Below are 26,226 nucleotides of genomic sequence, written 5' to 3'. Positions count from 1 at the left end.
ATGCGAAGCAGTTCCGCTGGAAGGCTGTTCGACGACGAGCGGCTTCACTCGGAGAGAATCAGCGACGAGGTGAGTCGAAAGCTGAAGGAGATAAAATCTGTCAAATGGCGGATTCTCTGTGTATTTATACTCTTCTGTCACGTGCAGTTTCGCGCGCTTGACTCTGGCAGAGTGCCAAGCGCCCTGATTGGCTCGCGCTCCTCTGCTGTTCCGCCATTGGTTCGTGCAGTTGCTTTGCACAAGCCAATCAGCACGCTCACGCGAGCTTCTAGCTCTCGCATGTGCTGCAGCAATGCGTTTTAAAATAAAGGCTTCAATATTCTCGAGAAAAGGAGTTTTCCCACAGCGTTTTCAACGCAGTACGAGAGAACGTTCTCGTAAGGGAACCCAACTGTTGGTTTACATTTTTGGTTCAGGGTCCAGTTCTCACTATTAAGTAGTTGCTTACTAGCATGCATATTACAGGCTGTTTATTAGTATTTATAAAGCACATATTAATGGCTTATTCTGCATGACCATGTCGTGTTATTAAACAAAAGAGATGTGGCTCATTGAAAGTGTTAACTCACTTGCCATTCTTTTATTGACTGAACTTTCTCCCCTCCGGCCTCCCCTGTCATTCCTTGACTCCGCCCAGCCCTTCTCTCTTAAAGAGGCCAATTATAAACACATAATAATCAAACCACAGACCATATTCTACATCCCTTAATCCCACTCACTTAATCGCACTCCCTCATCAACACAGCCTATATCAACCTGCATCACCCTCACATCAGTGTCTGGTCTCGTCAACGTTACTATGAGCGTAACTGCTACGTAAACAGTCAGACTTCTTACCTGAACACTCACCTGAGATTGTCCGTCTCCTCCTGTCCATCTCCTCCTGGGTCCATCTCCTCCTGCCCTCGTGTTCATCCTTCACCTGCACAGAGAATCCACTTCAATCATCACCAGCTAAGTCTCCATCAATATACGTCAAGTCACCATCGTCTGGTTGCCGCTGTTGTCCCATTACTCTGCTCAATAAACACTGTTTTCACCTTACCCTCTGTCTGTTCCCTTCTGTGAGTGTGACACTGACTATTAATAAGCAGTAATTTGGAGTTTACTGAGGCAAAAGTCATAATAGTTAGTAAATAGTAACAATTGGACCCTAACTAGTGTGACCAAATTTTTAAATTGCATTTTAGACCCAATAGTTGAGTTTGTCCATATTTTTCCCAAATGTGGGTTGAAATAATTAGTTTGAGGTGTAGTTTTTGTAACCCACCCTCAGTATTAAACACAAGGCACAATCAAATATTTTATCAGGGTGCGAAGGGCGGGAGACAATTAAGTTCCTCAGGTTATTCTGTATGGTGTTACTGCATGTCTCACTTTGACAAGTGAGATGTTCATTTGATCATTTGCCTTCGAGACTTCACTGTTGGCTTGCTGAGATGACAACAATGCCGAAGGTAATACTTTAGCTGGCAGATATTTGATGTTTTGTAGCATTGCTATTTTAGCCTAAAACCACAAATATCAGCTTTGTGAACAAACCTGCAGGAGCTTGATCAGGATTCATAATGAACGTGATTCAGAAACAGAGCAAGTTGTTGGGAGTGCTTCATGGAAATAAGAAACTAAGAATGAAAATTAATAATTAATCTCTTTTTTTAGTTAATGTGTCAACTCATTCAGCTTCTTTTTAGAAAAGAGAAAAGAGTTGGGCTTGGCAGTTCATTTAGGCACTTTTGTAAACTAGATATTTGTATGTTTATACAAAACTATACTTTGGATAATTTGTGAACTGTTTAAGCAAAAGAATAAAGCCCTCTTTGCTTCATGTTAGTAACTTATTTATTTATTTGTGTGTTTTTTTCCAAGCAAGTAAATGCTTGTTTTGCTATGCTATTGTTAAATTTAAATTTTTTGGAAATATAATTTTAACAATAATATGCAACATTAAATGTCCATATGACAATTTACAAAAAACATCAATTCCTGTGATAATGAATACATTTTTACATACTAAAGGCAATACTAAACTGACATGTCTTTTTATTTGTCATATCTTTTCATTTGTTGTGATGTTTAGCCTCAAGAGTTTAGTTCAAATGAGTGAAATAAATTAGCATATTACTAACATCTTCTGTACGATCATATATGTTGCTGTTACAAATTCCAATCATAATGTCTGTTTAAACCAGTTTCATTTTGCTTCAGTCTCACAGAAAGAGTTCATGCCATACTGGAACCTGAGTGTCACAGTGTTGCGGGGAAAATTCAATCAGTCATATGACGTTTGTGAGTACATCAGCCCTCAAAAACATTGTGACTTGTGGTGAAATATTAATAAAATGCTTTATAACAGGTGATGGGTGTATTGTGTGTTTGTGTGCCTTTGCTGACTTTGATTTGCTGCATACTACTGTACATACTCCACCTGACAAGTGTTTGTGTGCACTAACTTTGCTCTCTCTCTAGTGACTAAATGTGACTGCTACGTCATCTTAAAGTTACCCACGGCCTGTGCCTGCTGCCATCGCACCAAGACAGTGAATAACAGTAATGCACCAAAATGGAATTAAACATTTCATTTCAGAGTGCACAGCGGTGTCAAGGTAAAGAAATCTGTTTCTGACGGTTGCAAGGAAACTCTTATAAATAAATCCCTTACATTTATTAAGGGTTTTCTTAACTGAAAGGGTGTGTTGCAACTTGCCCTGCAACCTCAGATTCTCCTCCCTCGTTGCTCTTGAAAAATAACAGTGATGAATGACATGGTGCTGTCACTGACAGTGAAGTCATTCTTTACAAATAATAAGAATAATTATTTAATTTAAAACTTTAATCAAATAATTAAACCACCAGAATGCTAAATTGCCAACCAATTTGTTTTATTGCCCTGGGAAATAAATAGAATTTAACACAAACTAACTGCTTTTTAAAAATATTTTGATATGAACTTGTGTAAAAGTGCTAGGCTGTGATATGATATAATGGGTTAGGCAGAATTTTTATCTTATATTTGGGGGCCTCGTGATGACCTCACCTCTATGTTCTTGTCTCCTCAGAACATTCTGGAATTCCATATTTTTGATGCTGATGTGTTAACGAAAGATGACTACTGCGCCACCATCCTGTTTGACATCCATAACCTCACACCTGGACAAAAGCAAACAAAATGCTTCATTTCAGATGATGAGGTAGATATATATTTTTGAAGATTAAACTTATTTTAGTCTTCTAAGTGGAAGTGGCCTTTGGTGTCCATTGCTTTAAACATTGCAGATGTTGAGTGAGTATAGTCCTATGCATGATTGTGATGTACTTTTCTTTTCAGAAAAAGAATGAGCTGTGGGTAGAGTTTGAGATGACGGAGAGGTGAGTGAAAATGTTAATAATCTGTTGAAAAGAATCTGCAAAAACAACAATGGTAGTGTTACCCATTATGTGGTTATGCAGGGGATCTGCCCTTTTCCAACAGCTCTTGTAAGAAGGAGAGCACCCGCGGGACCCCGCATGCGCGCGGATCCAAGTTTTTAGTAGCGCACCATTTAGAAAACACCGACCATTTAGACGCGTAGAGCCGTCTCGTGGAGGGGGTTCTCGACTGTGTGATCGTGTTCACGACCCCTTCTGACAGGTCAACGGGTATCCGTTGATCACCCATGCATGCAGCGACCAGCGCTCTGGATGGGGATGCCAGATCGATCCACCGGCTTGGGAGAGGAGATCCTTTCTCACCGGGATTGGCCATGGGGGTGAGTGCGACAGCCTCACTAGCTCTGGGTACCAAGTTTGGTTTTCCCATCGCGGGGCTATAAGCAGCACTGAGTGGTGCGTTTCTCTGATCCTCAAAATGACCTGTGGCAACAGGGAGATCGGAGGAAAAGCATACAGCGGGAGGCTGGGCCATGTCTGGGACAGCGCGTCCTCACTCTTCGAATAAAACTTCGGGCATTGAGCATTGTCTTTCGACGCAAAGAGGTCGATTTCCGCTCTGCCGAATAGGCGCCAGAGAAACTGGACTGTCTGGGGGTGCAGAGACCATTCTCCCGGGGGAATGTTGTCCCTGGACAGTCTGTCTGGACCGACATTCAGGTGGCCCGGCATGTGCGCGGCTCTCAGCGAGCGCAGCGAGCGGTAAGCCCACACGAGAATGCGTTCTGTCAGCCTGCACAGATTCCTGGATCTGACACCACCCTGTCGGTTCACATAGGATACCACGGACGTGTTGTCCGAGCGGACTAGCACATGATGATCCCGTATGAATGGGAGGAAGCGCCTGAGCGCATTCTCGACTGCTATCATCTCCAAACAGTTTATGTGGAGGCATTTTTCCCAGTCTGACCATAGGCCAAAAGCCGGTTTGCCCTCGAACAGAGCGCCCCAGCCTGAGGTGGAAGCGTCCGTCGAGATAACTTTGCGGTGTTAGATAGCTCCCATTGTCACTCCCCGCTGGTACCAGTCGGCCGCTAACCAGGGCTTCAGAGCTGAAACGCAGATCGAGAGATATAAACCAGTCCCTCGGGCGAATTTGCGCGAGAATTTGTCTGGTTGTGAGCATTTTGAACGGTCTTCTCATAAGAGCCTTGTTCAAGCGTCTCAGATCCAAAACTGGTCTGAGAGCTCCGTCCTTCTTGGGAACGAGGAAATAACGGCTGTAAAAGCCCGACTCGCTCATGCAAGGGGAAACCGGTTCTATAGCCCTTTTGCACAGAAGTGTAGCTATTTCTGCTCGAAGTAGATGTGCTACTTCCCCATTCACTCTGGTCTTGATACGCGCTTGAAAGCGCGGAGGGCGGCGAGCGAACTGCAGAGTATAGCCAAAGTCCTTTTAGGCAAGTCGTGCCACTCGGCCGCCATCTTGGCAACGCCTCCGGGCAGCTATTTCGAACTAACAAGACCAGGCTCCTATCTAAATGAATGGGCAGAGAGTCAGAACTGCACTTTCACTGGTCACTGGGACATAAAAACTGCATGAATAGAAACAGCAGTAAAATATGATAAAAATCGCTGAAAAAGTTTGATGACTTTGCCCCAAAATAAGGTTTAAAAAGCCTTTTCCCCACAGGTTATACTTTTACTACGCATGCGCAAGGGTTCACGACACCAACTTCATTTACGTCTCTATCCAGAATGCCGGTGTTGTGCATATTCAATGTTAATATTGTTCTCCTTTATTTAAATATAAGCAGGTTTGCACTTTATCAGTAATAACAATGTAGATCTGTAGTTTTAACTATTCATTAAAATCGGTTCAAATTAATCATTAGTTCGCGAATTGGACGTGTCATACGGTTGTGATTATCCCAGCAGTTAGGACATGGACATCCCACAAGGTTAGTGTCAACACAGAAAACATTACATCACTGGATAGGTTTTTTCGTTTATTTAGAGTAATTTTATGTCAGCTGAATGTGCGGAAAGCATTTCAGAGAAGATAAGGCAACGTATTTTAGCACAGTTCACACCCAGCGGTAATTCAGGGGGAAAAAATCTCCTAATGCTCCAACATGAAACTTTGGTCTTCCGACCTTTTACCATCATGTCGTTTTATTTTGATTTAATATGCGTGCGGGAGAGAGAGCAAGACAGCGCTTAATTTGGAGACGGTGAAGTCTTATTTACACTTTCGCCTGGCTTCGGAAAGAGAGAGAGAGGGTGCGCGCGCGCGACCGGGGCTCTCCCTCTCTGCGTGTCCTTTCCATATGGTTCAGTTAAATATGCGCCCTGTCATTTGATCTTGCACACACAACAACTCGCTGTCCCCAAATCGTCTTCTTCTTCTTCTTCTTCTTATAGGATTCCGGCAGTGTAGACGCTCCCCCAAATCGTCTCCGCTGTCGCAAAACCTCAAATGTGCGCATGCGTCAGTGGAACCAGACGATAGGTTTAAATGTTTCGCGGCTTGACTGTTAAAGGCAGATGATTGGCTTTCCAGCGGGAGGGGCGGGACATGTTCATACAACCACCATCTTTGCCGTTACGGGTTTTCCTTATATAGTTCTATTGAGGATTGAGGAAGTGGCATGTCTCTTATATAAATTGTCTCTGGTATAGCCCTGTTTTACTGTGCTTAGCACCCATTCTGATGCGCCTGGAATAGCTTCCCACGCTTTTGCGTGTGCAGCCAGGGGCAAAATGGCCTCCGGGCTCCGATCGCCGCGCATCGCGGGCTCGAGAGCTCGAAACGGAGGGGCGGGCGCGGCGCGGGCGCTCTTGGTGCTTAGATACGGCGGATCGCACGTAGCGATAGCTGGCCGTTTTACACACAGTGTCCCGGTGGCTTTGGACGGGGAACATATAGTGTGAGGCGCAACGCGCGATGTCGGCGTCGGGGCGAAAATGTTAGTTAGTATGTGTGAGCGCTCGAGGACGGGCACAGGACTTACATTTAAAGGTCCCGTTGCATGCGATTCCATGTTTCAAACTTTAGTTAGTGTGTAATGTTGCTGTTAGAGCATAAATAATATCTGTAAAATTATAAAGCTCAAAGTTCAATGCCAAGCGAGATATTTTATTTAACAGAAGTTGACTACAAAAAACGGCTCGATTGGACTACACCCCTCTACATCCTGCATTAGTGACATCACCAGAACCGTTTCTTGACTAACCTCCGCCCACAGGAATGCTCCCTCAACTCTACTGGCTACTTGCGTACTTCTTATAACTTAGGCTACTGTGTTTACTCAGCTCTTACGGTGATTTTCTGAAGTAAAACTGACGCTTCATCTTTTGTGTGATGTCCAATAAACTTTATTATACTCATCAGTACATGTTTGATCATCATTCAGACAGCAGACTTGTAGGCTATTAATAAATAATGGATACATAGCCTACAAGCAGATGACAAATACGTTATAATAACCGTAATTAAACTACTAAACCATACCTGTTTCATCTCTATACAGCAATCTGACTCTGTAGGCATTATTGTCCGACTCGAAATGAACGCCGTTACTGAGAGTTTCTGATATTATCATCATTCCGTGAGATGAATTTTTCCTGACAGACTGATGGTGCGTTCTATTATTGTCAACAAACCGACTCGGACCTCGGATATGACGTCACTTCAACGCTTCAAGCGTTCTGGTATGTTTTGCGCGTCCGAGTCGGAGAAAAACATGGACGCCACCCGGAAAGCTGTTGCTATGTAGCTCTGGCCGAGTACCAGGCGCTCCAAAATAAGTAGCACTATGTGCTTCACCTAGTAACTAGTTTACCTTCTGTTAACAACGCTAGCCACGTTAGTAACACCTGTTTGAAACAAGGCTTCATTCAATATTGCACTCACAACAAGACCGATTCCCACACCCACAGGCAGTGATACGGACGCAGTAGACGAGTGATTAAAATTTAAACAACGTCATTTAAACAACCAAAGCGGTACACAAACAATGAAAACAAGTCACACAGGGCGCAGCCATCTTGGATTCCGTCTCGGAATTCTTGCTCGGTGTCCTCACGGTTGTCCAAACTTCCGAGCGGCAAAATCCGAGGAAAGGGGGCGTGTTTGTGCGTGTTGCTAGGCAACGTCTGTCTTTCTAGTCGGAACTCCGACACGGATAAATAATAGAACGCAGCATGAGCACGAGCTCATGAAGCTCCGCCCCCTGTGTCGTCCAGCAGCACCTCATTTGCATTTAAAGGGCACACACTGAAACGGCTCGTTTTTCTGAGCCCCAAAAAATGTCAATTTAAACATGCTGTAAAAAATGATCTGTTGGGTATTTTGAGCTCAAACTTCATATACACACTCTGGGGACATCAGAGACTTATTTTACATCTTGTGAAAAGGGGCATAGAACGGGACCTTTAAAACATGACCGGTCGTGCGAGGCCGTGTGACAGAGCGGGCAGTGAGTAGGTGTGAAACGAAAACACACTGTTCCCCTTTCACCGGTGAGTGACGCGCGAGGACAGAGTAGCTTTCTTGTAACGTAAAGAGAGCTCCAAGACCGTCCGCTCCTGCCATCCCTTGTGAGCGGCGCAGTTTGCGCGGCTCGAACAGACATTTAAAATATTCACAAATTAATATGGAAAACATGTCGATTTTACTGGTTTTCTAAGGCCAAATTAGAACCTGGAATTGATATTTTTCCCACAGTGCTGAATATAGCCTGTGTCTCTGGAACCACAGCCCACAGAAAGGGAGAATAGCCTAATGATAATAAATGTGTCTGAAAAAAACAGCAAGGCATTTAAATTGTTTATTAATAAACTATTGTTTTCTAAGTGTCGGCTAAAAAACATATCTCCATCTCCGCTGTTAAGCAGATGCGCTTTTAGAGAGAAATGCACCTTTCATACGGATAAAATCAGAAGGTAGCCTATTAGCTTTCGATTCGAGTTTGTTTGTTTAAAAGTGGACATTTCAAGCTTTAGCCTACATAGGCTATATTTTGTTTCAGTTCTCGCGCTCCAGTTCACGGAGATCATGAAAGTGCGTATAGGCTACTGATTGTTTTGTTTTATTTTACAAAAGCACAACGTTTTTTTGTTATTATGAGTTTACACAAATAAAAGTTGAATAATTTATTATTATTTTCTGTATGACCAGAAATGATTGAGTATTTTAAGTTGTTTCCACTGTTGATAGGAAAATGCAAGTGTTCGCGCCCGTGAAAAATTTGAAAGGTAGGCCTAATGGAAACGCGGCTATAATAAGCTTGTCATTAAGTCACTTGTCACTTGCGATCGGTCGGACCACACCTGTAATTACCGCTTATGCCTATAGATGCCGTTAAACACCACTAAACGGAGATTCATTTTTTCAAAGCAATGTAGCCTACAGTTTTAACAGTTTTACAGATGTTATCAGATGTTATCGCGGGCCGCCAGAAATGTTTCTGCGGGCCGCCATTGGCCCGCGGGCCGCACTTTGAGAACCTATGTTTTAGAGTGTCACCCCTTCATTGCTGTACACTTTTTTTCAGCACAGTGGCTGATCTGTAGCTTGTACCACCAAAAGTTTCTCTGAGTTTTCCTATTTTTTTCGTATTTCCCATTCATTTCCTAAGTCGCCTGTTTTCAGGCGGGAGGAAGCTAAGTGTGACTTTTTTTTACGACCCTTTAACATATCAGAATCATCTCCTTGATTTTTTTGTGTTCATATAGGTAATAAAACAAAAGTCACCAAGTTTCACCCCCATCCGATGAAGCAAAAAAATTAAACAATTCGAAACGTTCAAGTTTTCGCCCGTTTTCGGGCGAAGAAGCCCAGAGGGTTAAAGGAGTGGTATAATGCCCTTTTCACGAGATGTAAAATACATCTCTGATGTCCCCAGAGTGTGTATGTGAAGTTTTAGCTCAAAATACCACACATTTTCTTTTATATAGCATGTTAAAGTTGCCACTTTTTGAGGGTGAGCAAAAACGAATCGTTTTTTGTGTCTGTCCTTTTAAATGCAAATAAGCTGCTGCTCCCTGCACAGAGGGCGGATCTAAAACAGCTCATTCTTACCCCTCATTTACCCCTCATTTACACCGCACACATCTGCGGCGCATTACGGCTGCGACACGGCTACCGGAGCTGATCGCGCCCATTCTAGTCAATGCTTGTGTTTACACTGGCCGCGACGCGGCGCGTTTCAGAAGCTTCCCAGAAGCGGCTCTCCGCGCCGCTTCGCTAAATATAGGCGCCTAGTCTATTTTTGACGGACGCGCGTCCAAGTCGCACCGGGAAAATAAAAGTAAAAAAAAAAAACATTGTCAAATTCAAAATAAACACCCAGTGCAAACTCCCAAATGTATTACACACCAATATCCTTGGTAGAAACCATAGACTGTAAGGTAGAAACTCAAAAATCAAGAAAAACCCAGTCGGACAGGCAAATCACGTGGTCACGCGCATCCAGTCGCCCCGCTTCTGAAATGCTCCTGTGCTGCGTTCCAGTCCAAAACTGTCATGCCCTTCACTCGCAAACTTCCCTCCGTCTCGTTCACTCGGATGTACGTCATTGCGAGTGCCCACTACTGGCGGAAACTGCAATGGGCTGAACTGGAACGTCCTAAGCCCTTGATCACTTGGAATCAGCTGTGGAGTTGATTTATTATTTACATTTTTTTTTTCCTTTAAGAATTTGTTTAATGCAGCATCCAAATGTTTATGTGTGTTTGGGTTGTTTTAAACAAAAAATATATATAATTAATCAGGGTTCTCAAGTCTCACGCATTGGCCGTGAGACACGCAATTCAACCAGTTCACACGCTCACACGCCACACCGTGTATTTCTCACGCTGAAAAGGCAATGCCAACCAAGTTGTCCTACAAGCTTTATATATAACGTTGTATACGAGGCGCGGGCACACAAAGTGAAGGTTTCTGCCGCCAGCACGTATCTCGGCCAGATTGCGTTCGTTAATAGGCAACATAGATGCGCGAACTCACGGAAGTTGACGGAACATTCTCGGCCACCGTACGTTCGTTACTAGGTAACCAACAACATCGCGCGAACACACGTCGTGATGATGGAGAAGGTAAATTGGAAGAAAGCTCGTCTAACATTTTAAGGCTAGAACATTTAATATATAGCCCATCGTTTACCTTATTATTGATGCAGTCAAAAACTCTACAGCTACTTTGCAACCAGGCCAGAAGCTTTGGCTCAGTTTGGCTAGCTTACGTTATCTGAAACTAAGGGAAATGTTTGTGGGTATGGGAAGGAATGAAGATGTATTTCTTTTTATTTCATTTTATTTTAAATAAATTTAAATGTATTTATTTTATTTTATTTTAAATTATATATTATACTGTATTAATAGTATTTCTAGTTACATTAAGGCTACATACATATTAAAGCAGAGTGCTCTGGGTAATATATATCCTGTCAAAACATACATTAATCATTGCCATTGCATTTGTATTTTTCAAACACTTACAACACAAAACACATTTCATAAGCTGGAGTGTGTACTCTTGTGTACACACACACACACACACACACACACACACACACACACACACACCTTAATAATACACTAATATGTCATTTGTTCACAATGTCCCACCACACAATAAATCATTATGCCGTTTCAACTAGACACATTCAAAATGCAAAAATATTTGTTTTTCCAAACTGTTTGGAGCAATTTGTTAACTTATTTGTAATTTTGAAATATAACATTAAAGAGTATATTTGATGTGATGAATTGCTCTGTCATTTATTAGATTTACTAATTGTTATAATTTCAATTTGTGCTGGTTAATTATGAACAATGGGTAAAATTGGGGGGCGGGGACAGGTGGGGGCGGGACTCCATTAGGCTCCTCCCCCAACCACATTTGATCTCACTCCAAGCTTTTGATAAAACTTGAGAACCCTGAATTAATATATCATAGAGTTGTCTGTTGTGGTGGTGATTAGATGAGATATGTGGTGACGTCACAATCGTACTGCATTGTGGGACATATAGGTGCCTGAAGTGTACATTTGAAGCAGACTCGCTCCCTCGGTCAAAATCGAGGGAACGAGGGTCTGTCCATATAAACTTCCCTCGTCCACTTCACGAAGTGGAACGCACTTCAAAATGGCGGCAGGGATTCCCCCAAGGGGAAGTGCTTAGGGAAGTTCGCAAGTGCGTGTCTAAAAGTGGACTGGAACGCAGCACTGGGGTGCTTCTCAATATCCCTCCTCGTCTCCTCTCTCCTCCGTCCTCCATCCTATGACCCGGAAACCGATCGAGCTCAGCCATCTTGAAGGACATCTCAATTCTCTAATTGCACCGCGAGGAGTCGAGGATCGAGGAGTGAGGAGGCTTCCTGAGGAGTCATGAGCGAGGATACACAGGTGCATCCTATGCGGAAGAGTTTTATCGACTAAAACGTGACGCACGTATCAATTCTCCTCCCCCTTCACATCGGTCACAATAATTTTGATTTATACTTTAATTTTGCAGTTTATATAAACCACACACCTCACATATTTCAACAGGGTATCTTTCTTTATTATTATTTATTATGAATTTATTAAATAAACTAATTTCAACAACATGAGGGCAGATCCTCTGAGCGCTGCTGATGACGCGATGAAGTGACGCTCGAGTGATCAAGGATTCCAATGTATACAAAAAGCTTTCATTCGATCCCTCCGTCCTCGCGTCTTTTCCTTGCAGCCTTCCCTCGCATCCTACAGGGGGCGGAGCTGAGACGCGAGGAAAGGAAGCGAGGAGAGGAAACGAGGATGCACAAATAAGAATTGAGAAGCACCCCTGGTGTGAGTTGGCACCGCGTGGAGGACGGAATAAAACCTTGTCGCAGACGTAATGCACCGCAGACGTTTGCAGTGTAAATGAGGGGTTACTGTGTACACACCGCCGCCGACTTGAGCTGCAAAGAAGCTGTCAAGGACGCTTGTCAAAAAGTATGGTAACTTTGGAAGCTCAAGTTGGCAGTGGTGTGTACGTACAGTTAGCAGCTTCGATCCAAAGACTGTAAAAAAAGATGGACGACGCCCCTTTGCTCTCTTCCATTAGTGAGAACCAGAGAAATGTATTTTTATGTAAAATACATCTCTGATGTCCCCAGAGTTTGTATGTGAAGTTTTAGCCGAAAACATTTCTGAATGGTAATTTGATGAATTTAAATAGCTCATGTGTAGTTATCTTCTATCTAATCATCTATCTTGATTAGCATATTCGTCTTGATAATCTATAAATCGTGTTCCAGGGGCGGGGTTTATGTAAATTATAGATGTCACTAACCCGGGAGGAATGTCATGTAGTCCCTACCAGCCGTTTGTTGTCGTCCTTAAAAAGATATTTCTTTGTAAAAAATATCTCCCTTTGCTTTGAACTTTGAGCATCGTAACTTTTCAGATTTTGGTTATGCTCAAACAGCAACATTACACACTAACTAACGTTAGAAAAGTGAAATCATAATCAACCACCCCCATTAAGGCATGAAGAATGTTTTTTGTTTTTGTTTTTTTTTCACAGGGAAAAATGTTTAAATATGTATTTTTGGTGATCAAAGATGAGTTTTAAGGGATAAAATTATGGGACTTTAAATATACATGAGGCTTTATAATAACCACTGAAAGCATGAGAAAGATCAAAGAAGTAATACTAAAATATTTTAGTGTAAATTCCATTTCACACGTATAAATAACAGCAAGTCTTTTAAAATGAAAATGTAAAAAAAAATATTTTTATTTTATATAATTTTTTTTAAAAGGCGCTGAAATGAGGACTGTGCATAAAAAAAAAAGATTTGTGAAATTGATCGTTGTTAAATGACACTGTATGGCACCAAAATTTCCTCAGTAAGTTGTGTGTTCTGAAGCTCTGATGAAAAGCTGGATGTCTTCTAAAAATATATATATATTTTTATTTTATTTTATTCTAAATAATTAGGACTGCTGAAACAGACAAAAATACTAGATCATCTTTTTTGTACTTGTTTTTCCCTCAGCGGAGAAAAACATGATGTTAAAACTACGAGGTGCATATAAGACTGTATGATCTCGGGCTCTGAAAACCCCAGCGGCACACAGAATTTATGCTTCTACATCAACCGAGACCTGGGCCCGGTTTTTCAAAAGGTTTAATCCGGATAAAATTGATCCGGATTTAGTAATCCTTTTTTTTTGCGATCCGTGATCACGTAATCCAGCTTACTTTTGAGCCAATTTTAATTTTAAGAAACAGAAACACTGTAATAAACAGAAACATTTTACTTTCCTTATTTTGTTGATCCAATCCGTGATCCGAAATCCCACTGGATTACTTTTGAAAAACTGGGCCCAGGGCCCAGTTTTTCAAAAGTAATCCAGTGGGATTTTGGATCACAGATTGGATCAAATCTTGGAAATGGGTTTTTCAAAAGCAAAAGAGGGATTCTGAACTAAGATCAGATCATGTAATCCGATCTTAAATTTGATCTGGATCAAACCTGCCCTTTGGGTTTTTCAGAACTTTGAACTCGGTTTGGGATCTATTTGATCCAAAAAAACAGGATTATCCTGATCCCATCAGAAGGGTGGATTCAGTTGTGATTTTTCGAACCAAATAAAACCAGAGAGGTTTTTTTTTAAGTGAATGATCACAAAATCAATGTTTACTGATGATATATAGATTTCTTCATATTTGAAGCATATATGAAGCATGTCACATCTAATGAGATATGGTAAAACAACAAAATCTACAATTTAACATTATAACAAAATAAGGAAAGTAAAATGTTTCTGTTTATTACAGTGTTTCTGTTTCTTAAAATTAAAATAAACAATGGTTATTTGTGGCCACCGGTATTTTGCCAACTGTTGTTCTTTGCTAAGCCAGTAGGCTACACTGTTGGTTCCATTTAAGGCTCTAGTAAACAGGATTTGGTGATCCTGAAAAGTTCCTATCCGGATCAGATTGATCCAATCCGATGTTGCTTTGAAAAACTGGCTCAAAAGTAAGATGGATTACGTGATCACGGATCGCAAAAAAAAGGATTACTAAATCCGGATCAATTTTATCCGGATTAAACCTTTTGAAAAACCGGGCCCTGGAGACTGAGTTTAGTCTCATCCCACCAAAAGTAGGCCTATGTCATTGATTAAACTTCTTAAACCGATTTACAATAAAGCATGCACATCACTAGACCAGCTGAGAGTATATGATACTTGTTTGTTTGTTTGCATGTTTGTTTTTTGTCCAGGCTGTGGCAGAAGTGGATGGGATAAATCCAAAGACTGTAGGCATTCTGTCATCGGTCTCCATGAAACCATTACCAGCAAAACAGCAGATTAAACTCTCCATGCCTGTCGGACATGTGAGTACTGCTAAAATAATAAAAAAAAAAATTTCCACAATAAAAAGAAAAGCTAGTAACTAACTGCAGGAATAAACTCTTCTAGGGTGAAGTGGATCTGCAATTAAGCACAGCAGAGGGCCGGTAAACAATTTAAATGACTTCAGGAACCATTTCAAAGAAACTATTTTGGCATGTTAAATATCAACCAAAACTGAATTATTTTTAAGTGTGAAATTGATCGTTGTTAAATGACACCGTATACCACCAAAATTTCCTCTATTAGTTTTGATCTGATTCCATTCATCCCTTAGAATAATCATGTGTGTGTGTGTTCTGAAGCTCTGATGAAAAGCTGAATGTGCGTCTGGGTTTTGATATTCCGATGGAAGAAAACAATTTTCTGGTGAAGAGACGAAAAGTCGAGTCACAGGCTCTACAGAAAGCTCTGAATCTCAGCTCTGCACCTGAGCCCAGCAAGGCAAGAAAACTAACACAGACATGAGTATAAACACATTCAACAGACTCACACTTCCTGGCATAGTGACCTGGCATACTATTGTTCCCATCACATTTTTAATTTTTATAATTAGAATTTATTAAATAATTAAATATGATTTAATAAACAAAATTAAATGTTAAATAAAATAAAAATATTCAGACACCAGATATAATTTTTGATATTTTTTTTACTAGTGGGTGCAGGACAATATAGTTAATGTAAGTAAGGATAGCTAAATAAAGTAAACTGTGACATATTATACCCAACAATTATTCATACTGTGGACTACCAGTAAAACATACAAATTTGGGACCAAAAATTATTCAGACACTTTGACCTGGCCATGTTTTGCTTCTTTAATTGCTAATGCGACCTTTCTACACCACAAACTGAACCAAATTAAGCATTGCTTGGTAATTGGTTAGCCTATATTGGCATTATCGAATTGTGTAGGTTGAATAACTGTCAGCTGTTAGATTTAATTCATTTGTGAGACAGTCTAACAGAAGGATTATTCAAAACCAGTGAAATATCAACTGATTTGATAACTAGAGTTCTTGACATATTTTATTAACATTTTCTAAACTATAGCGAATAAACTGTGAAAATGTGAGAAATGTTGAAGGTTTGACTGCATATATATATATTTACATTTTAATCATTCATTGTTTATGTCTTGTTAATGCAGAAAAGTCTTGTTTGATTAGTATATTTATAAGATTGATGTGACTTCTCAGGTTCCTTTGGTGGCTGTGGTGTGTTCTGGGGGCGGGAGCAGAGCAATGATTGGCACATTCGGAGGCCTAAGAGCCCTGCAAAAACTCCAACTTCTTGATGCAGTCAGCTACATCACAGGGGTTTCTGGCTCCACCTGGTGTGTGTAAAGAGCACTAGGCTCCAGTTTGACTTGTTCAACTCTAAGTGGTTCTGGTTCTCATCAGGGTTTGTTTCAAAACCCAGAGTTTTCTTTGGATTAAATGTCATTAAACATCAAACTTTCTCTCTTTGTCTCATAGGACTATGGCTTCTCTTTTTAATGATGCTAACTGGTCAAACAATGACCTAAATGGGGCTATGGAGTCTGTAAAGAAGGAGGTCTCTAAAGGTGTGTTCAGTGTATATTCCATTGAGCAGCTACGTCATTACAAAGAGAAGATGGAAGAGAGAGCGAAAGAAGGACGCCACGTATCTATTGTCGACATGTTTGGTCTGTCTATAGAGTATCTCATCCAAGGGAAGGTACACAAAACTCTTCATTGCACAGATGTAAAAATACATTTTGAAAATAATAATTCCAGATTTCTCTGTCCGAAACTTAAACAAATTATTTTCTTCCTTAGAAAAAAATGGGTATGCTATCTGACCAGCAGATGGCACTAACAATGGGCCAGAACCCTCTACCCATCTACAACATGAAGAATGGCAAGACAGGAAGCATCATAGAGACTGGTAAGTACTGAATTCACTTTGACTGGTTTACTTTGCCTGCTACTTTCAGTCCTACAGGATATTGGTCCTTTATTGTCAATAATTTAATTATGTTTGTTCCTTAAGAGATCAATTATTTGTATTGATAACAGTTCTGAAGTGCTTACTGTATCATAGGTTCTCAAAGTGCGGCCCGCGGGCCAATGGAGGCCCGCAGAAACATTTCTGGCGGCCCGCGATAACATCTGATAACATCTGTAAAACTGTTAAAACTGTAGGCTACATTGCTTTGAAAAAATGAATCTCCGTTTAGTGGTGTTTAACGGCATCTATAGGCATAAGCGGTAATTACAGGTGTGGTCCGACCGATCGCAAGTGACAAGTGACTTAATGACAAGCTTATTATAGCCGCGTTTCCATTACCTTTCAAGTTTTTCACGGGCGCGAACACTTGCATTTTCCTATCAACATGGAAACAACTTAAAGGGGTGGTTTACTGCCTTTTTTACTGCCTTGCTGCAATATAACATGTCTTCGTGTTTCGTTTGTTAAAAAACGCCTTATTTTTCATAAATTTCACCTTTATTGTAAGCCGCTTCCTCCTCTGTCATTTGAACGACCGGTTGACTTCCTGATTCTATGAAAACACTCCCTCAGAAAGAGGCAATGAGCTCAGATTGGTTAGTTCGGCCGGTGTGTTGTAATTGGCTAAACTGCGTCCGGAATCTTCACGCCCATTACCTTTACGGGCGACAGTTGCATGTTCTCCGGACCTGGGGGCTGTTCCATAAAAGCCGCTTAGAAAAGCGGGGATTAAACTCCAAAACCGGACTTGAATGAGCCTAACAAATGAGTTGGGGCTAAAGTGGTTTCATAAAAGGTAATTGAAGCTCACGCAATCTCACTAATTTGATCCAGGTTTATCTAGTCTAGATAATTGCGTGTGCACGCGTTTTATGCGTTTGTGACATAAAATGTGACATGTTTTTCCCCCCCCCTTAGTTCAAAACGGACATTTTACAATTATATTCTCCATCTGTAAATGTTAGAAAGTCATGCAAATGTATCCATTTTGCTGATAATTTTCATATTGAACGAGCGCTGCTGCGCGCATGCGCGCCAAATAGGAGCGCAATAATTCTGACTAAAATATACATTTTGCTTGGAAAATTAATATGCGATATTTTATAACACTACAAATATCTTCTAATTATAATAATTTATCTTTAGGATGTTGAATAAGTTGCACTGAACTTCTAGCGAACAGAAGTACTTCAGTGAAGTAGCCTATAATTCAGGGAAGTTTATTTTAAGAAACTAAATATATAAAGATACAAAATATAGTTTTGGGTATAGGACCTATGCTACTTAATAAAGATGATGTATACTTATTTAGAATGCTGAGAATTACAGCTTTTAATGCAATATTATTTTTGAGAAAGCAAGAATCCCCAGTTTTAAATGAGTAGATTTAGTTTCTAAAGTACATTATGGAGAGGATAACATTAAATTAAGAGCAAATGTATACATTTTGAAAAGATATGTGCAACTCTAAAATCAAAGAATATTCCATAAAATAAAGGAATATATATTATTAACTACATTTTTATATAACACTCCCTCCCTTTTATTTCTAGTAATTTGTTATTTTATTTATTTACTTATTTAATATTGAATATTTGATATTCAAATAATATTACTTGAATAACTATTAGGAATTATATGTCATTATAAGAGTTTGATATTGTAAGAACTGATTTTCCTGCTAAAACAAAACTCACCCTGCAATAAAGCCATAAAATGCCCCCTGGACAGCAGATAGCAAAGACAGAGCACAGAACCTTGTCCTGCCCAAACTTATCTCCTTGTCCCTTTGTTTGACTTCAACTCATCCCCCCTCTCCCTCCTCTTCTCCCTCCTCAAGTCACTGAAAGTTAAATTAAGAATGTCTATATATCGCATATGGTGTATCTTGTGAATGTGTTGTTTTTTCCTTTTCATGTTTGGTATCATTTTAAGTGTCTCAGTGCGATTGGTAAAATGGTCTTAATTTCATTGCAGTCATTGGTTTAATGAAAAATATTGAGAACTTAGGAGAATCCTGTATCTCCTCTCTGGCAGATATCTCTTTACGATATCTCAAGAAACCAGGTGCTACCCCCCTGGGGTACATGGATTGGCCCAACCAACTCTAAACAACATTTGTATAACCCCTGTTGTTCTGGTCTGGTATTTAAGGCAAGGGGACAGAGCATACTTTGGGAATCTTTTACCAGGATCATTCCCCCACAGTAATGTTTCAGTATTTTCCTGTTGGAAAATCCTGACACATTACTGTGTGTCTCTGTCAGGAAAACATTACTTACTTTTAGAGTCATCTTTGAGTAAATGATGTCATGTATTTTTGAATTGGCTTTTAATAATTTACTTCTGTAATTGGCATGATAAATTTTTACCTGACAAATAAATGTTAACCTTGATTTATTCTGCATTCTTCTGAAATCATTATTTCCAGTAGATTAATGTGTAGTCTGGTGTTTCTGCAAATCTTTGTCCAGAATAGATCAAACTGAAGGCACTTTGAATGGACCATGGGGCACATCTTAGGAGACCTTCTGATTTCTGACTATTCCCTGACTTAGCATGTTGTATGCTACAAATATGATATAAATTACACCTATGGGTCTGTAGTGTGCGACCGCATAGGGTAAAATATTTGTACTACACCCTCTGACTATTTCAGGACTGGCTAGTTTGTGATCGTGAGCGCGCAGTCGCGACGTGACGTCTCAAAGCGACACTAGGTCCGTAATGAACGAATATTGAAAGTATGGGATAATCAGAATAATCAAATATCTAAATTAATTCATAATCAATATTTATGATTATTTTCTAATCAGAAATACGATCTAAATTTGATTATCATTTGAAATTGGAGTCAGATTGAGCGTAGAGCTGAAATAATACTAAAACTAAATTCCAATAAATTAAGTGAACTTCACTGGATCGCTGAAAAGACATACACGCTTTAAACCTTCGCCAGGCCGTTGGATTCCGTCGTTGGGCCAATGGATGGTCCTTACAATATAAATATGTTAATGTTAAATTTTATTACTATTTATTTATTGTTTTTTGTCTTCTCCCCCTTAAATCATATGTAAAAGTGTCTATGAACTTTTTGGTTATTGTTCTATTCATGTGTGTTTTTAGGCTATGTGTTGGTGGGTATTATCACAAATGAAAAAAAGTAGAAGGAAAAATAAGGAATATTTATTGGGGGAAAATATGATGTCTTTAAAGGAACTGTCAATTTGTATAATTGTGTTAAATGTGTTTGAATTGAAAGACATAATAAAGTACATCTTACAGTTAAAATTTATACTCTGTTTTTGTAATTATTTATTTTTAATTTTGTGATTTTAACTTATGCTTTACAAAGCTTTTTTTAGATTGTGTTCTAATGTTCTTCTAATCATAAACATGTACTACAGCTGCCAAACAAAACCAGAGAGAAATGTATTCATAAATCTTTAAAACAATCTAATTAAATCTTGGGCACAAAACATTCAGCCAAAAAAGAAAACCTGTAGTATATATATATATATATATATATATTTATCATTGTAGCCTTATTTAAGTTGATTTTCTGTATACTGTGTATTTATTTTTGGACTTATAGTGGTTAATAAAGTCCAATAATGGTATGAGAGAGTGTCAGTGGTAATATCATTGTGTTCCTATTGGTCAGTGTTAGAGGATCTGTGCAACAACTGAGGCTTAGCCTGACAGTTAGCCTGCCCTGGACCAGGCTAGTTTCCCAGCATAAGTTGCCGGGGTAACTGAGTTTCAACTTTTTTAAGTTTGATTTATGAAACCGAATCTACCAAAAATAAGCCTGACTAACCGAAATAAGCCTGGCTTATACTCTAATCTTGGTTTATGGAACAGCCCCCCGGTCAAATGTAATGGTGTCAATATTGCCTCATCAGTTTGAGCCAGAATCAGACCCAGAGAGCGGTGATGAAGAGAGTCAAGCAGAACCTCCGCAAACACGGCTCTTACTAAACGTTTCTGAATGGTAATTTTTTTTAATTATTATTATTTTCTCAAAGAATTCCCATAAGCTGTTACTTGAAAATGCTACTGCTGTTTGTTAGCTTTTGAGATACGCTTTCCCCCTGATTAAACATTTAATATAACTGAATACATGACTGAGTAATACCGTTTTTTAAAGATATTGTTGTATTGATAGAATGAACAACCGTTTAACTATTCACAAAACTTACCGGTAGTTTACTCAGTTTGTCGTTTTCTTTAGGTGTACATGTGATAACAGCAGCTGAAGTTTGCTGTTGCGATAATTTTTTGAAGTTTGTACACGTTTCTTATACACACAAAATAACATCGAACTAACTAGCTACTATAACCAAACAGCTTTGGCATTGGTTTGCGTTCTTGATCAAATAAAAAAAATACGTCATAAAGTATACATGGAAAATACGTTTACAAAATTTGTACATATACAAATTCGGGTCCAAAATGTATGTACGCATCTGTCATAAAGCCAGCGCTGGCATTTTTTTACATCCTTGATAAAACTAAAACATTACGTCTTAAATTATACAGGCAAATACATTTAAAATGATTAAATCTTACTTGCAGGTTGTGGCCTCTGGTTTTAAAGCTGTAACTGCTTCATGTTGGAGTAATAGTTTCTTGTTGAATCCGACATTGAACTCGTGTAGATTCTGGAAGCTGTCTTCCGTAAAATGCACAGCACAGAGAGCTAAACTACGATTGTAATTGTCAGGAACATAATCAAACTTAAATTTTAACCATTGTTGACGAACTACAGCGTCTGTAGGAAGCCTAAACACAGAAGAACTGACAGCTGGGTGAAAATAACACTTTGACGGCTACAGCTCTCCACTATAACTCCTCCTCTTCGACAGAACATGTTCCGGAGGGAGGGTTGATGTAAATGTATGGGTTAGTTACGTATAAAACCCGGGAAGTATCTCGTTGTAGTCCCATTCGACTCGTTTTTGTATAGGCATTAAACTTCCTGGTTTTTAAAAGACAATATCTCCGCTTAGGTTGAACTTTCAGCGCAGCAACTTTGCAGATACTGTTCATGCACCAACAGCAACATTACACAGTATTTAAATTTAAAAAAGTGAAATAGCAATCAACCACCCCTTTAAAATACTCAATCATTTCTGGTCATACAGAAAATAATAATACATTATTCGCAACTACTTTTATTTGTGTAAACTCATAATAACAAAAAAACGTTGTGCTTTTGTAAAATAAAACAAAACAATCGGTAGCCTATACGCACTTTCATGATCTCCGTGAACTGGAGCGCGAGAACTGAAACAAAATATAGCCTATGTAGGCTAAAGCTTGAAATGTCCACTTTTAAACAAACAAACTCGAATCGAAAGCTAATACCTTCTGATTTTATCCGTATGAAAGGTGCATTTCTCTCTAAAAGCGCATCTGCTTAACAGCGGAGATGGAGATATGTTTTTTAGCCGACACTTAGAAAACAATAGTTTATTAATAAACAATTAAAATGCCTCGCTGTTTTTTTCAGACACATTTATTATCATTAGGCTATTCTATAACTCACCTTTCTGTGGGCTGTGGTTCCAGAGACACAGGCTATATTCAGCACTGTGGGAAAAATATCAATTCCAGGTTCTAATTTGGCCTTAGAAAACCAGTAAAATCGACATGTTTTCCATATTAATTTGTGAATATTTTAAATGTTTAATAAAGGGGCAAAAATTAATAAACAAAAATCAGAATTTTGGTGTTCAACTTTGTGTTTTAAAAAGACAACAACCGTTCATTTTTCGTTTTTCAATTATGGGTTAAAAAGATAGATAATAATAGCGCAAAGCATTTGCGCAAATCTGTAATAATGGAAACGCGACTGACAGCAATTATAGATATGAATGATGATGATGACTTGTTTGGTAAGCTTCTATTTTAAAAGCTCTCTCTCTCTCTCTCTCTCTCTCTCTCTCTCTCTCTCTCTCTCTCTCTCTCTCTCTCTCTCTCTCTCTCTCTCTCTCTCTCTCTCTCTCTCTCTCTCTCTCTCTCTCTCTCTCTCTCTCTCTCTCTCTCTCTCTCTCTCTCTCTCTCTCTCTCCCCCCCCCCCCCCCCAGGGAATTTGTTTGCATTGCAATTTTTCTCAAGATTTGCCAGGTTTAGCCTCAGTTATATAATAATAGCCTCAATAAATGTAAACTGTAGAGATGCAACATTAAAATTATTTCAAATGGGATTTTCTTTTCAGTATTTTCTTTTTCTTTTTCTCCCCCGCCCCTTTGGCGGCCCTCAGTTCAATGTTGGGTTCCTAAATTGGCCCTCACCTATCAAAACTTTGAGAACCCCTGCTGTAGATAATGCTTCTCTTTGCTCTCTTCTCAGGATGGTGTGAGTTCACCCCATATGAGGTTGGATTTACCAAGTATGGTGCCTTCATACCTGCACAAAACTTTGGGAGTGAATATTACCTTGGCCACATGGTCAAGAAACTCCCTGAAACTGGGATATACTCTCTATTGGGTAAATAGATGTAAATACTCCAAAGGATAATGAATGGTAAACAATTTTAAGTTCAAGATTATTTGTATTGTGTGTGATATGCTGTGTTTGCAGGGATATGGAGCAGTGTTTTCTCTCTGAGTCTGACTCAGCTTTGGAATATTGTGACTGGAGTGATCCCATCCTGGGCTAGCAATATTGGGGATGAAGTGAACCGCACAGGTAAGAGGAATGCAATATCAATGAGAATACCTGACCAAATGTTCCCTTTGTAGCTCCTCAAAAGTTTGGTTGACTTTTAGCTTTATTAGTGATATGTGAAAAAGTGTGCTTAATTGTATTTAATATGTAATTGTATCCCTTGAAGTTAAACCCCTAAAGGTACAATTTTTGCACATTATTAAAACAACTACAATACAGCACAATCTGGCAATATGTTCTAAAACTGGACATTTCACATAATATAGGCTACATACCACTATGTGAAATATCAAAAATCAAAATCAGAACAAGCCAGTTAAACATTTTGTTCCCCCCCTTGTCATTCTCTCTTATCTGTAGACACAGACAACAACCCTACAACGTCAGACACGCTTCAGGTCAGCCCTATGACTGACATGGCAAAAAAGCTGAACAACTTTTTGACCTGCCGCCCCATTATTAGCCAAGTGTTCAACTTCCTGAGAGGCTTCCAGCTGCATAGGAACTACTGTGACAACTGTGACTTCACCGCATGGAAGGGTCAGAACATCATTTATGTTGTTAGGTTTAGCCTACCTTGTACCATTACCCTTTTCAATAAGTTCAATCAAACTGGGAATGGACTAATTATAAAGTAGACTTTCTGCAGACACGCACCCAGACGCCTTCCCGAACTCTCTGACACCAGCAGACGCCACACTGGGCCTGGTGGACTCTGCTTTTGTCCTCAAGTCAGGATTCCCTCCTGTGTTACGGTGTAACAGACATGCGGACGTCATTCTGTCCCTGAACTACGCTTGGGACCCGGACCACTTCAAGGTGAGAAGCCCTGAAAGATTTAATGGATTACATGGAGAAGAATTATGAGGAAATTGTGATTTTGATGTTTGTGTGTGTCTGAATAGGCCTTTAAGCAAACTCAGGAGTTCTGCGCTGAGCGGAAGATTCCATTTCCGAAGATCGGAGTCCGAAGTTGGAGTCTGAGCCGATTAGGGAAGTTTATGTGTTTAGGCTGTCAAAGTTAGCGCGTTAATAACGCGTTAACGCAAAATCATATTAACGGCACTAATTTTTTTAACGTGCGATTAACGCAGCGCGTATTTTCTTTTTGACCCGTGGCCCAACCCCTAGTTGGAGAAATGGAGATACACAGTGTTGCTAACTTAGCGACATTGCAGACCTCTTTAGCGATTTTTTTCCCTTCAACAAAGTGCCCAAACCTTATTTAGTTTCTGAGAATCTACCGGTACCGCCGGTACTGCTCTCTCAGCACGCGCGCGCACCTCTCGCTCGCTCTCTCTCTCTGCGTCTCGCGCGGAGGAGCAGCGCTTTAACTCAGTTAAGCACAGATATTATGTTGCTTCTCTATTTTTACAAGTATAGCCGAAATCAGAGCACAGATATTGTCTTTATCTTATGTGAATTTGATTTCACCAGACGACGGCTTGATTATCAGGATTTTTGTGCAGATTAACATCTTGTAAGGGAGAGCTGGTTATGTGTCTTAATGGGTCGCGTTCCAGTCACCATTTCAAATTCATTCCGTTGTTTGACAACAGAAACAGTAAAATATACCAATGAAAACAGTTTTATTGAGAATTTAGCTTCATCAAAATGGGCACAGAGACAGACAAACTACAATGTAGCCTAATAGGCTAATAAATAATAAATGTACATTTAGTATTTTCAGAAGAGCTGCCCTGTCATGCAAAAATCATGTTTGTGTTAGTAAATTGCTCTGTGCAAAGAAAGAGAAGTAATGGTAACCTGGCATTTTTTTGTTCTTTCTACGTGTCTAATAGACATGAACAAGTTCTTTGAAAAACATCTGTGACCTTTTATGCTCTATATTGACTATGGTTTCAATAATAAACATACATTTGCATAAAGCATCTATATTTATCCATGCCCACGTTGATTAGAGTATTACAAACTTGAAAAGTATTAATTTAAGGTACATTTAGAACAATTAAAAAAAATGTGCGATTAAATGCGATTAATCACAAGTTAACTCATGACAATATGCGATTAATCGCGATTAAAAAATTTAATCGATTGACAGCCCTAGTTTGAAGATAAAGAGAATCCAGAGGTTCCCATAGTGATTCACTTTCCCATGGTCAACCTCTCATTCAAACAGTTCAAAGCTCCTGGTGAGTACTGCCATTTGTAACCTTTACTATTACCATCATTTTACCATTAACACAAGTTTGAATTATTAAAGGGATAATTCACCCAAAGAATTTAAATTCTGTCATTATTTACTCACCAAAAGTAGCTATTTTAAAGTTTTTGTTCTCCATACAATGATAGTCAATGGAGTCCAAAACAACTTGACTGTATTGACCACATTGACTATTATTGTATGAAAAAAAAAGTCAAATATCTAGTGTGTTCCTCAAAAGAAAGTCATAGAGGTTTAGAACGGCAGAAGAGTGAGAAAATGATGGCAAATGATGGTTCTTTTAAAAATCTAAGATAGAGATTCTCCTTTTGCATGAAGATACTTAGTATATTTCGAAGTGTATTTATATAAACTAAAAGCAATCATGTGTGTGTTTGTGTGGTAGGAGTGAAGAGAGAGGGTAAGGCGGAGATGAAGGAAGGAGATTTCGATATTGACTTCACCAGTATGTTCTGTCCGTTCGCCACTCAAAACTTTACGTACAAGCCTGAAGATTTCCAGAAGATGGCCAACCTTTCCACCTACAACATTCTGAACAACAAAGACGTCATTTTGAACACGCTAAAAAAAGTGCTTAAGAGAAACATGGAGAGAATTCCTGTTACAAAGTCATCAAAAGCGTGA

The 26,226-nt window shown here is 39.5% G+C and overlaps 1 protein-coding gene across 1 annotated transcript; it reads left to right on the top strand.

The window, feature by feature from the left end:
- LOC308679939 (cytosolic phospholipase A2 delta-like) lies at positions 1 to 26,226 on the top strand (the record flags this gene model as incomplete). The annotated part of the gene is made up of 14 exons (XM_081347815.1): positions 1 to 69; positions 3,060 to 3,191; positions 3,329 to 3,369; positions 15,071 to 15,209; positions 15,968 to 16,104; positions 16,247 to 16,469; positions 16,571 to 16,679; positions 23,100 to 23,237; positions 23,331 to 23,438; positions 23,778 to 23,957; positions 24,067 to 24,236; positions 24,323 to 24,437; positions 25,493 to 25,570; positions 25,988 to 26,226. The coding sequence occupies 14 exons, from the start codon at positions 1 to 3 to the stop codon at positions 26,224 to 26,226; spliced, it is 1,878 nt and encodes a 625-aa protein (XP_081203941.1).

Source organism: Scardinius erythrophthalmus, assembly GCF_964197995.2.
Source record: "Scardinius erythrophthalmus genome assembly, chromosome: 19".
Lineage (NCBI taxonomy): Eukaryota > Metazoa > Chordata > Actinopteri > Cypriniformes > Leuciscidae > Scardinius > Scardinius erythrophthalmus.
This window is presented reverse-complemented; position numbering and strand designations above follow the sequence as displayed.